Raw genomic sequence first — 13,946 nt, 5'->3', positions numbered from 1 at the left:
AATTTAGAAATCATTTCATGTTCTGTCACTGACATGTGCATATATGCACTCAAGGAAATAGTCAGGTTGTATAGGGCTAAAAATTCATCTGTCCTCATGTGTTTCATTGATGCCTCTAAGGCTTTTGATCGAGTGAACCACAGAAAACTTTTTGATAAATTGAAGACACGGGGAGTTCCTCAATACATCGTGAGGATTCTCTCTTACTGGTACGCTCATCAGAACATGCAGGTTAAATGGGGAAGCAGTATTTCTGCCCCCTTTGGTGTCAGCAATGGTGTCAGACAGGGTGGGATTTTGTCTCCAATTTTATTTAATTTATATGTCGATGATTTGTCCATACAGCTGAGAGCCTGTAACACTGGGTGTATATTAGGTGAAGCACTGATAAATCATCTTATGTATGTAGATGACCTGGTTGTTTTTAGTCCAAGCAGTGCTGGGTTACAGGATCTTCTTAATGTCTGTACTGAATATGGTGTGCAATATGACATTGAGTACAATGCTGCTAAAAGTGCTGTTTTGATATGTAGAACCAAGCAGGATAAACAGCTAAATTTCCCTTTGTTTAAACTGGCACAAAAAACTCTTGAAGTTCATAAAAAGGTGAAATACCTCGGTCACTTTATTACTGAGCAAATGAATGATGATGATGACATATACAGACAACGATGTAAGCTCTATGTGCAGGCAAATACTATTGCACGCAAATTCAGCTTTTGTTCACTTCCAGTTAAAGTGGCTTTGTTTAAAGCGTATTGCACACCGCTATATACTGCCCCCTTGTGGTCATCCTACAAACAATGTAGCATGCAGAAGCTGCATGTTGCATATAATGATGCGATGAGAATCCTTTGCAGGATACCTAGAAGTGGTAGTGCCAGTCAGATGTTTGTAGCTGTGGGTGTTTGGACTTTTAAAGCACTTTTAAGAAAGTTAATGTTCAGTTTTAGAGAACGACTGGATGGTTCGAGTAACAGTATAATTTTAGCACTTACAGATCCGACAGTGAGTGGTTCCCGTTACTCATCCAGTCTCAGAAAGCACTGGTTAAAGTGTTTGTGTATTTATTGATTTATTTTAAGTAATTGTGTTTTATGTATATTATGGTTTTATATTTTTACAAATGCTTTATATACTTATTTATATACATATATATATTTAATGGTATACCTTGTGTTGTGTGTGTGTGTGGGAGGGGGGGGGGAGTTGTGTGTGTGTGTTTCTTGTCTTGTTTTTATGGACATGTAGTCTGCCAATAAAGATTGAATTGAATTGAATTCATCGAACAGTTCCAGTCAGGAGGCTATTGATTGCCTCCCTCTCCTCCAGAGCAACCGACAACAACACGCGGCAACAGATGGTGGGGCCCCACGGATCTCGGCGTCACGGACTCAGTGGGATTGTTGTACGTTAGGAGACAGAAAACACCGAGACAGCTCGAGGAGGGCTGTAGTCCAGTATTTCTCACCTAGCACTGGAATTAAAATTGGACTGTCAAACTTCTTTAGAAAATCATCATCGCTGTTCCTTTATAAACGCTGTGGTGTTTGTTTTATTCCTCACACGTAGATGGTTGTTGAATTATTTCTGAATCATTGCGTTGTATTCTAGTACTGTTTTCTATCACTTGTAATCATGAAAATTAACGCGGATTAAAGGAGCTACTGATATTTAATATTAAGAATAAGATAAGGTTGTGGTGGCTAGTGGATCGCAAAACCTGGTGAACAGTGTGTGTGTGTGTGTGTGTGTGTGTGTGTGTGTGTGTGTGTGTGTGTGTGTGTTAGACAGAGAGAGAGAGAAATGGGATATCTGCCGGTCCCAGATCAGTTTAGTTCATTAAGGGGAGGAGATATTTGGGGGGTGGGGTGAGATAGTGGTATCCTCCATCAGGTCTCCAGATAGTCTGTGTGGAGCCAAACCCTGAGAAGAAGCTTCGGGACGAACTAGACAGCAAAAGGGACGAATGTGTGACTTCACTCTGCGCTGTCATGGTCAAGAAGTGGCCAAGGAGACACTTGACTGAGCGCTCTTACCCGGTGTCTTCCTGAGGTGCGCTCAGTTGTGAAACATTATGAAGGCATCTGAGGGTCCCAGCGTGTCACGGTGACAGCAATGGATCACTTTTTTCGTAGAAAGCGGATCCCCGCTTTTCTGAAACCTCTGTTGAGTCTGTCTCTGATCTTTGCGTCTTTTCTCATGATCCAAAAGCTGAAACTGTCGGAGAAAGACGCAGTGGGGGTTAAACATGTGAGGGATCCGGCCTGGTGCGGCTCTGAGTGTTTTTCATTCAAGAAGACAGTTCTGACCAGTTCGGGGACCTCAGATTCTCCCGTGTCCGTCAAGGATTTGGAGATACAGCGGGTCCCGAATGTAACTCGGTCTTCTTGGGACGCGCAGGTTCTCAACTGTAGCGCGGACGCATCGGTGAGGACCCAGGACTGGTTCCGGCGCTTGGACCAGAGATTTCACCAGTTTGTGCTTCACAGACACTGCAGGTATTTCCCCTTGCTCATCAATCACCCGGAGAAGTGCGCCGATAGAAACGTTCACCTCCTTGTGGTGGTCAAGTCCGTTATCGAGCAGCACGACCGGAGGGAGGCCGTGCGTAAAACCTGGGGGAAGGAGCAAACCGTGAATGGGAAGAAAATTAAAACTTTGTTTTTACTCGGAAGCCCAAACACTGGCAAAGACGCCAAGAACCTACAGAAACTGATCGAGTATGAGGACCAAATCTTTGGGGACATCCTGCAGTGGGACTTCATGGACACTTTCTTCAACCTGACTCTGAAAGAGGTAAATTTTCTCAAGTGGTTCTATATCTACTGCCCCAAAGTGCAGTTTATATTTAAGGGGGACGATGATGTGTTTGTGAACACGCACAACCTCCTGGAGCTCATCGACTTCAAAGTGGAGCAGCGCAAAGCGGCCAACTTATTTATGGGGGACACAATCTCCAAGGCGATCCCCATCCGAAACCGACAGAGCAAATATTACATCCCCAAGGAGTTGTACGACAAGCCGTATCCACCCTACGTGGGAGGTGGGGGGTTTCTGATGTCCGCCTATTTAGCCCGAAGGCTCTTCGTGGCCTCGGAGGGCGTGGAGTTGTACCCCATTGACGATGTGTTTTTGGGGATGTGCCTGCAGAGGCTCCACTTATCCCCAGAGATGCATCCGGGCTTCAGGACATTCGGCATTACCAGACGCAGGGCGAGCACAATGAACACAGAGCCCTGCTTTTATAAAAACCTAATCGTGGTCCACAAACTGAGCGCGCAGGAGCTGCTCAGGATGTGGAGCGTGGTGCACAGCCAAGACCTGATCTGCGCACAAAAAACTTCGATATGATTGACAGAAAGTATAAAGTATAAAGTAAATGCATTCACTAAATCTGAGCTCACGGAAAGTCTTCTTTGGCCGATCACACTTGATGATCTTTACGCAATCTGCGGAGTCACGTTAATTTTTCCTTTACCGTTAGACATGGAAGATGAACTGAATTTAATACTGTGTGTCACATTAAAACGGTTGATTTGTTTTCAGCTGACTCGGCAGGTTAGCGCTCTCCTCTCCACTTCTGTATGGGTTGATTTTCCGTTTTGTAAAAACCACTAGAGCACAGCTTTTGCATTGTGAAAGCATCCGTGTTTCTGTGCCATTCCAGACTGTATTGCCTTAATCTGAATTTAAAAACGTATTTAGAGACGTAGATGTAATAAACCCACGGGTGTTCGTGCAGGTGTGAAAAAGACTGACTTGTTACATCTAAGTGTTTCCCTTAAGCTTTCTTTTCCGACTTCAGGATTTCATTGCAACGTTCAAGTGCAACATGCGACTACATGATTTACAGCATAGAACACACAGCTGCATTCATATTTGAATGATTATTTTATTGAATAGAAATTGTAAATTGTAAAAATCTAATTATGGGTATTTTAAAGATAATATATTGGTTCTGTTTTACCTTGTTTTGTAAGATTTACAGAGGCAGCCTTGAAACCAAAGAAACCACATGTGTAACACTGTAAATTCATGTGTGTTAGTGTCAATAAAACCAGAGCTCTCTTGTAAACACTGAATAACGTTGCAAAACTTGATTGATATGTGTTTTATATTGCTCAACAATAATCCTGGAAGTTGGACACTGCCCATTTTTTTAATACACAGGGGGCTCCTAAACAGAGCCGTGTATTACATGTAACTTTTATGGGGAATTTTGATTACATGGAAGCACATGTGCAATAATCCCTGAATAATGATTTATTTAACAAATACATCTGCAGAAAAAAAGAAGTCAAAATGCTGTTGACTACAAATGCATGAACACAACTTTTACATCTACTTTTGCTGCAGCTCTCAGTACAGAAGCATACTAAAGCAAGTTGTTTCCCCACTAATAAAACATACGCTCACATTAACGTTATTACCGTTTCCAGATACATCACAATCACTTTGTCGTCATCATAACACTGTGCAGCACAACAGGAGCACAACTGAAGAGATAATTATAAACCAGGCTTAATGTTATATGTAGGATTTAACTTTTTAGCTTGTGATTCTATCAGTTTGAAGCCAGTGATGTGATTCTGAACACTGGAGGGAAAACCATGTGGTGTACATACAGTATGTAGCATATTCATGTCCACTTCTTTCCTCATTCTAGCAGTGCTGTTTCACTCAGAGACCTACTTTGTCTCATTTTACTTCTACTTCATACTATCAGTAGGCATTGTGGAGGGAAGTAAGTCACTGCAGTGTGCTAGAAATTCAGCAGTAAAACATCATCCTTTGGCAAAGTGCTATTTCTATATAGAATTCTTATAAAAGGAAAGCAAATATGTAAACAGTTGGCTAAGTGTGAAGTCGACAGCAAAGCTTCCCTCAAAGCAAAGAACATCTTCTGCTTGTAACTAAACTGTGATCTCGTTCCGCCTCCTGTTACTGGGTGTGCAAGAAGGTATGAGTCATCGTCTTCTGAAGGGATGTAGCAATTAGACATATTTTTACTGAAACTGCGACGGTTACCCATAGAAGTTTCTCAACCCATTCATCTGGTGTAGTCCGATTCTACACAAGAAACTGTTGATTTTAGTTCCATGGGACAGCTAGCTATCTGCAAGGTGCATGGATCAGAGGATGAAATCTTAAAAGGTCCAAACTTGCACTAGCACATTTACATAGATGAAGGCAATAAGCCTCTTCAAACTCTACAATTTGAAGGTTAGGATAAAATAAATGTTTACATGCTACACTTGTTTGTTTGTTTTTTAGGTGTGAGAAAATCGTTGCGATAGCACGTTTATACGCGAGAGCTTGTACTGCAGTTTAAGGATGTATAAATTATAAATTGCAGATAACCACTCAGAAACTAATCATAAAACCTCACTACACTGGTTGCATTATGAGGGGTCAACTTCTAAAACACAAGCCTAAAGTTCTATCACCCTGTACACTGCTGCTTTACCTTTACACAAACTCTGTTTAAAATCCATCTTGTGAGTCACACAAAGTCACAGTTGGGAAGTGCGGTCCAACAGTGAGGGACTACCCATTAAAGCTGTACAATTCCTCTAAATGGCAGTGAAAAAAAGAGCCTCAAAACCAACAAATCCTATAAGGGGATTTCAGCAAACAGCACTCTGTGTGCCTATGTTTACTTGACAGGTGTGTGAGAGGCTAGAGGCTTGACGTGTAGTGAAAAACATTTTCTGTTCTGTGTGAACTTTGTCGCACATAACAGGATTAGAATTTACGTCATCGTCTCAACAATGGGTAAAACACCGTGTTGTAATTCTGTGATCTTATAAGACTTTAAATATATTAATGGCTTCAATCATAAAGTAATAATGGCTTTAAATATATTGCATATGTCAGTGAATACATCTGAAGCGTCTCAAAAGTGCCCGAATGTGGAAATAATGGAGTGGGTGGGGTCGTCTGGTACTGTTGGCTTTCTCCTGTTGAAGTGTGAGGGGACGTCTCTGGGCTTCTTCAGACCAGCTTTAATGCTTCCCTGGTGGATACCCTCTGGCTAAAGGAGCCAGTGATGGGATTCGGCTGCCCCTGCCCATGGGCCTGGCTCTGGCTCGGGCTCCATATGACCTGACCTGCTTTAGCTTGGTTCCACCGAAAGCTCTGCCTGGAAACACCAAAACACATATGCACAAACAAAATGGTACTTTACAGTAAACTGATAGAGGAATAATAAAGCAGGGAGCCTTTATATTCTTGCATGCACTTTGTCATTAACCTCCCAAGACCTGGCCTAAAAATATTATGTAAAAGTATTATGTAAGAAAGGGCTTTGAAAGAACCAGTAAACCTGTATCCTAGCTTATCTGAGTCATTAACACAAATATGCTGAATAATGTTTTACGTTATAATGCTACCAATAAAAATTAGCAACTCCCTTTGAGTCGTGTGATCTGATATAAAAATTTTTTCGAAAACCTGGTTCACTATTGTCTGTTTGATGTATTCAGAGGACCAGCTATCTTGGTGATAATGGTTAGCATCATCCTGTTTTCCTGTTTAATGCTACATACTGCAAAATGTAGGTACTGTCTAAATATTGAATTGATAACGACAGGGGAGCTACAGTTTAATGCGCTTGTAGGATAAATATTATTAATCATACTGATCAACAGGGTCAAAGAAGAAATCAAACTTTTATCTGATCTGTGTGTGTGTGTGTGTGTGTGTGTGTGTGTGTGTGTGTTCTTATTACACATTCTAGGAATTATTATACCACAAAACTTCAAAGCATTAAATAATATGTATTATGTAAATGTAAGGTGAATGTGATCATTTTATCATTGCCCAGGCTCTTCAAAAGCTGGTGTATCCTCCTTTGAGCTTTCACCTTCACACTCTAATGTCTGGCCCTCCTCCACTTCCTCTCATGACAGCGCTACGTTGCACAATTTTGAGTAAAATCCTTTCCGTCTCACCTTGTCCTCCACCACAAAGGACACCGAATGAAAGTAACTATGTGATTTTTAGTAACAGAATCATAACATCTGTAAAAACCTGTTAGCCCAGCCCCAACAAATGAGTTGTCAGCAGATAGCACAGGATTTCCTCTTGGCAGAAGACGCTGTAGATTACATAAAAGTTCTCAGTCGTGCCCTCCACAGAGGACAAGAATAAATTGTTCAGGAGACAGTGGCGTGTCTAGAAAATTTTTGTTGGGGGGGCCAGGTAGGGGCACAGATTTGGAGAAGGGTGGCAGATGTAATTGGCAGATAATGTTTAAAAAAAAAATTCTACCAACCGTTTTCCATAATTCAATAACCCTATAAACCTAATAACCGAATGCACTTTTAACTCTTATTAGAATGAGATTTTAACCACTACGGTGCAAAGTTTTTAGATACTGTGTTGATAAAGTACAAGAGATACAATCAGTGCTTTGTCAGTGTTTATTCAGCATTCAAGGACTTCAATATTTGCATAGTATTTTTACTGACATCTAGTGCACATATTTTTTTGGCAAAAACATTTTTGAATATTAAAATACGAACATTTGTAACAAACAATTGGCAAATTAGCCAATGCCAATGTAAAACTTTATCTGCCTGTTAAAAAAAGAAGATAATCTTCTTACAAACTGTTGTTTGATTTTGAAACAGGAAAAAAGTGGGGAAACAACTGATAAGACTAACATTTGAATAAAACCTGAAAGCAAGTAAATACTTTCTATGCTGCCTTATGGTAAACTTTAGTAATATTGATGTATAAAGAACAAAACTGGCTGATGATGAAATACAGTCAGCTGGCATGGTGACACTGCCAGTATTAACCTGCAGGGCTGGACTGGGACAAAAAATTGGGCATTTTGACTACAGACCGGCCCCCCAGGTATTAAAGCCATAAAGCCTTTGAATGAAAACAAACGCTGTTGTGACAGTGATGTACACTGTCTTTTTGGTATATGTATGATTTCTATACATTTTAAGATAGATAAAAACTTTGTTCGCAAGATTCAGATAATTATTTAATAAAAGCTAGATATTTTAAATGAGAATAAGAAAGAAAAGTATTTCTTTGTGCCCCCCTTTCCCTGTTAATGCCCTACCTGGCCCCCCTGGCAAAACTTTGCTAGACCCGCCCCTGCACAGTTACCAGCTGTCAGCTACTTAGAAAAGGATCCTGGTGTTATTTATCTCTCAGAAACAGTTCATAACTTCCCTTCAACTCATTCATGTCACCTAAAAGGTAAACCTGTTTCTCCATCACAGCTCTGATGATTCAGTAAGGACATCTCCTGGTTTCATCTTCATGTTTCCCTCTCACCAGATAACCAAACCGACATCATGACCAGCAGCTTTTACGGCTGTGGCTCCAGCAAACATCAGCTGATACTAGAAATTAATATTAAATAAATTCTAACAACAGCTGATCAAACTTAAACGTGCTGCTGTTGTTTAGCATGACATCCGCTGGTTTCCTCTTTCTGGCGCAAAGTGGGCGATAAACAAACAAGAGAGAAAAGCCAATCAGCTGATCATTGATCAGTTTCATGATTGAAGTAGGAACAGGAGAGGGAGGGGAGAGAATGAGAGAAGAAGTTATTTTTACACATCGGCCAGCATCTGGCCAATCCACCACCTGTCATTGTTCATGCCGTTACAAAAAAAAAAAAAAAAAGTCATCAGCCCACCGGGCAAATGCCCGGTATGCCCGAAGACCAGTCCAGCTATGTTAACCTGTTAATCTTTCGCCAAAAAATTGTTTTCTGCGGTGCCGTCTTTTGTGCTTGGCTCTCCTACCTTTGCTAACATGATGCTCATAGTGCAGAAGCCGATGCTACATTCACTCACACTTGGATATCTGAGTTTCACTGTGAAAACATAATCATACATTTGATATTTCATTGAATTTTATTGTTTTAGCTCCGGGGTGGCCAGTCTGGTTGGGGGGGGTGGCCTGTGCCCCCCCCCAGGCCACCCCGTTGGACACGCCACTGTCAGGAGACTTAACAAAGAAACCTGTAATACTAGAAAGGCCAGTATAAACAAAAAGGTTTTGCGATGTCAGCATAACATGGTGATGTCATTCTGATTAAATCAAACGCTTATTGTTTGTGCTATAAACCAGTGATGCACCTATACGCCACTTTTCCAAATGTGAGCTGGAAAGAATTTCAAAGACGGCCAGTGAGAATGAAAACATGAAGATCAACTGCAAAAACAGTCAACTTATGAAGCAACATTTTTCAGAGCAGGTCCCTGGTTTCATATGTTTCAAGTTATTCTCACGATGGTCATTTGGTGGTAGTAGCATGCCAAAAGATTAATAAAATGTAGGTGTACACTGTCAACAAAAAAAGCTCCACAGGACAGCTTCAAATGATCCATGGCCCTAAAGTGTACAGTGAACTAAAGGTTCTCTGGCATCAAATAATGTAAACAGTAATACGGGCTATTTTAGCATCACCACACAATCAGGTATGATACAAAAAAACAAAACAATCAATCACACATCCAAAAAGGAGGGTTCTAGCATACATCAATCTAAATGATACACTAAAGCCCATTACACTAGACTCCAAATTAATCTCTCACTATAATTTACATACATCCTTTTATCAACTAGGGGACAAAACCACAGTGGAAAACTGCTGAACGTGGGTGCTTTCTGTACCTGTCACAGTAAGCGTTGGGAAAGTGGCTAAAAAAGAAGAAAAAAAAACGGGATGTGTATGAATGCTTTACCTTGTGCTGGCTGGGTTCTTTGGGATGCCGCAGTCCTGCGTGAGTTTTGTTTACAGCCCTCTCTGCCCATGAGGTGAGCCTTCCAGGCCTGGAACAGGGACAAAGTAGCTCAGTGAGTTTGCTCCTCTCCCAGGCACTTTCACGACTGCGACAACCATGGGGTTACTGTAGGCCCAGTCAAGGCCTGAATGGCTGCCCTCCCTACCTACTAACACTGCAGTCTTTCATTGGGCTTACAGCCTCTCCTCCAGCAAAGAGAGTGCAACTTTCTGTGAGTTTTTTCTCCCTTATGTGAGGGCGTGAAGTGAGAAACTGCATGCAGTGAGTCAAACTTTTAATGAGAGCACAAACGCATCGCAGGAAAGGCTCAATAATACTTTGCACGTGTCACCATAAAGTTGGAAAAAATGATGTGTATAATCTATATCTCGTGTTTTGTTTAGGCTGCAAGTGATTTTTAAGGTTTAAGAAGTTTAATCAATAATTATTCTTGTGATTCTTTGTCTTTTTTGAATCGTTCTTAACTCATATTTTGTCATACCAACAGGACTAAATGGATATTATTAAATACACCTGACAAGCAAGCTGTACTTATGTCATTAATATTATTACAGTTAAAAATATTTAGTGAAAACTCTGAAACCTCTTTCCTCATTCTAGTAATTCCGTTTCATTTAGAGACCTTCTTTGTCTCTTTTTACTTTGACTTCAGATTGTCAGTATGTACTGAGGAGGGAAGTTAGTCACTGTAGTGTGCAGTAAAGCATCATTCTTTGGCAATGTGCCTTTCTACATAGAATATTAATGAAAGGAAAGGATATTTGTAAACAAAGGGCGATCGAGTCAAACTGTTGCATTTATCCATATATAAAAAGGACCATTACTACATTATGTTTACAACTTTGCTTTAGTTACATTTCCTTTTTTTTCCTTGGAAAAAATTAAACATCTGCTCTACAGATTCTGCCAAGGGAAATTAAGTAATATATGACATCCACAAACTTTCCCAACAGTCACACCTTTAGGTCTTTATGCCCTGGTCTATTAAGTGTCTCAACAATGTTGCTGCTAACTGAGGCAGGCGGGGCGAGCACACTTGCAGGAAGACTGTGTCTTTGAAACATGAGTTGCATGATTCATTAGGCCCCACAAAGACACAAACCAGAACGAAAGATGAATGAAACGGAGAACCAAGCGTTGCGTCTCCTTGTGAGACAGAGAATCTTGTTCGCTCCGTATCCGTATCATTACAAAAAGAAGGTAGAAGAACACTTCTCCAACTCCAACCCCCGACGCATGTGGCAAGGACTCCAGACCATCACAGACTACAGGACCACCAAACCCTCCCCCGCATCCTCTGATGTCTCCTTCTTCAACGAGCTCAACAACTTTTATGCTCGTTTTGAGCGAGGGAACCCCACAACCACAACCAAAGCAGACATGACGCCAGACCACCAACCTATGACTCTCTCCCCCACCGATGTAGGAGCGGTGCTGAGCAGGATCAATGTCCACAAGGCTGCAGGCCCTGATGGCATCCCCGGGCGTGTTCTCAGAGCGTGTTCTGGGGAGCTTGCAGGAGTGCTCACAGACATATTCAATCTGTCCTTGGCCCACGCTGTGGTACCGGCCTGCTTCAAATCCACCTCCATCGTCCCGATACCCAAAAACTCCAACCCATCTTGCCTCAATGATTACCGCCCAGTAGCACTCACCCCCATCATCACTAAGTGCTTAGAGCGACTGGTCCTAGCACACTTCAAATCCTGTCTCCCCCCCACGCTGGACCCCCACCAATTCGCATACCGCCGGAACAGGAGCACAGAGGATGCAGTCTCCATCGCAATGCACTCTGTCCTCTCACACCTGGACAACAACAACACCTACGCCAGAATGCTGTTTATAGACTTCAGTTCAGCATTCAATACAATCCACCCCTCACAACTCATCAGGAAACTGACAGACCTGGGCATCAGCTCCCTCATCTGCAAATGGTTACTGGACTTCCTGACCAACCGCCCCCAACATGTCCGGCTGGATAACCGCTGCTCATCTACCATCACAATGAACACCGGTGTACCACAAGGCTGTGTGATGAGCCCTTTCCTCTACTCCCTCTTCACCCACGACTGCAGACCTGCTGATGGTTCCAACACCATCATTAAGTTTGCAGATGACACCACGGTGATTGGCCTCATCAGTGACAACGATGAGGCCGCCTACAGGGAGGAGGTGGATCGTCTGGCTGAGTGGTGCGACAGAAACAACCTGCTGCTTAACACCGAGAAGACCAAGGAGCTCATCGTGGACTACAGGAGGAATGCTGACCCACATCCACCCATCCACATTAAGGGGACGGCTGTGGAGCGTGTGAGCAGCTTCAAGTTCCTGGGAGTCCACATCTCCGAGGATCTCACCTGGACGACCAACTGCTCCAAGCTGGTCAAGAAGGCTCACCAGCGCCTCTTCTTCTTGAGGACTCTGAGGAAGAACCACCTGTCCTCAGACATCCTGGTGAACTTCTATCGCTGCACCATCGAGAGCATCCTGACCAACTGTATAACAGTCTGGTACGGGAACTGCTCTGCCTCGGACCGGAAGGCGTTGCAGAGGGTCGTGAAAACTGCCCAGCGCATCGCCGGAGCACCACTTCCTGCCATAAAAGACATCTACAGGAAGCGGTGTCTGAAAAGGGCTGGGAAAATCATCAAAGACCCCAGTCACCCATCACATGGACTCTTCACCCTCCTGCCCTCTGGGAGGCGCCACAGGAGCCTCCGGACTAAGACCACCAGGTACCGGAACAGCTTCTTCCCCACAGCTGTCAGACTCCTGAACTCTGCCTCCTGACATCTGACCCACGTTAAACTCATGGACTGAACATACACACACCCACAATGGACAACTGTACCCTCAAACACAATAATAACATGGACTGAACCACCACTCACAACCACTAGCACTTTATATAGCCTCTGTAGAAACTATCTACACCCTCACTTATCTTAACTGCACTACTGTATAGCTCTGTGTAAATAATCATTCTGTACATTCGATAATCTTTAATCCTACAACTGTTTACAACTTGCATAGTTCCCATTTCTGTATAGCTGTATATCCCAGATTCTGTAAAGTTATTTATTTCATTTCATATTCTGTATAGTTTTTCATATTTATATCCTGTTCATATCCTGTACATAGCTTGTACTCACTACAGCCTGTACATACTTATAGTTATAGAATATTCACAACATACTTCATACCGTGTACATTATAACATACCATAATAGACCCATTTCTGTAATATACTCACATATCTATATTATTGCTAATATATATTGTAATATATCTATATCACTAAAGCACTTCTGGATGGATGCAAACTGCATTTCGTTGCCCTGTACCTGTGCATGTGCAATGACAATAAAGTTGAATTCTATTCTATTCTATTCTATTCTATCCACTTTCACCTTCCCAGACACACCAAAGAGAAGCATGGATGGCTGTGCGACTCCAAAAGCACTGAAATACGAGCACTGCTTTTTAAAGATGACACAAAACTATTATCCCTGTGTTTATATTACATTCAACAACTTCTATTCAAATGTGTATCCAAGGTTTATTTATATTTCCCATTTGACGCAGTGACTGTCAAATCTTGAATAGAAACAAACGGGATGAAACTTTACCTGCATAATACCGAGCTGTGAACTGTGTCAGCAGCCAAACTGCCGCTGTTTCAAATAAAATGTGGTCTATTTTGCAATTGTAGGAAGATGAGATGTGTTCATTGTCTATGTGTGAATGTGTTTCTAATCCACGCTGTAGGTATTATTAATCTCTGGTTCTCGTCCACAGGGCATCTTTGTTTTGTATCCCTCCTCTCGCCCTTCCCTAAGCCTGGTTCTGCCAGAGGTTACTTCCTGGGAAAAGGGAGTTTTTTTCTTCCCACTGTTGCCAAGTACTTGCTCAAAGGAAGTCATCTGAGTGTTGGGGTTTCTCGGTATTATTGTTTACCTTACAATATAACTTGCAGCTTTGCAGTGACTGCTGTTGTGATTTGGTCGTATACAAATAAAATTAATTAAACTGAATAATCTGTATCCGGTTAAGTTTTATCTATGAGCAGCTAATCAGAATCTTTTGTCTTTTGTTCTTCTGAGACTAGCAGGAATGTGAGGAATGTGATTGTACTTACTTCATCTTCTCAGTGAAACAGCCCAT

At 42.0% G+C, this 13,946-nt stretch overlaps 2 protein-coding genes across 7 annotated transcripts in view; one reads left to right on the top strand and one right to left on the bottom strand.

Moving 5' to 3' along the window:
- Positions 1-1,905: 1,905 nt before the first annotated feature.
- Positions 1,906-4,242, top strand: b3gnt7l (UDP-GlcNAc:betaGal beta-1,3-N-acetylglucosaminyltransferase 7, like). Its single transcript, XM_085444907.1, has one exon. The coding sequence runs from the start codon at positions 2,119-2,121 to the stop codon at positions 3,352-3,354; it is 1,236 nt and encodes a 411-aa protein (XP_085301033.1). The 5' UTR covers positions 1,906-2,118; the 3' UTR covers positions 3,355-4,242.
- A 9-nt stretch (positions 4,243-4,251) lies between these two features.
- The window catches only part of cep104 (centrosomal protein 104), a 38,771-nt gene continuing 29,076 nt past the window's right edge, over positions 4,252-13,946 (bottom strand). For 5 of the 6 annotated variants that reach the window (XM_085444900.1, XM_085444905.1, XM_085444904.1 and 2 more), the window contains 2 exons: positions 9,723-9,810; positions 4,252-6,145 (listed from right to left, as the gene is read on the bottom strand). In XM_085444900.1, coding sequence (XP_085301026.1) covers positions 6,009-6,145; positions 9,723-9,810 — 225 coding nt within the window. In that variant the 3' untranslated portion in view covers positions 4,252-6,008. Of the gene's footprint in view, positions 6,146-8,777; positions 8,849-9,722; positions 9,811-13,946 lie in introns of all 6 variants that reach the window. The other variant, XM_085444902.1, reaches the window with a different exon arrangement.

This window comes from Copadichromis virginalis, linkage group LG20 (assembly GCF_057382275.1).
Source record: "Copadichromis virginalis isolate Kocher_CV1m ecotype Utaka linkage group LG20, C_Virginalis_male_GT1.1, whole genome shotgun sequence".
Lineage (NCBI taxonomy): Eukaryota > Metazoa > Chordata > Actinopteri > Cichliformes > Cichlidae > Copadichromis > Copadichromis virginalis.
Note: the sequence above shows the minus strand (reverse complement) of the source record. Positions and strands in the feature narration are given on the sequence as shown.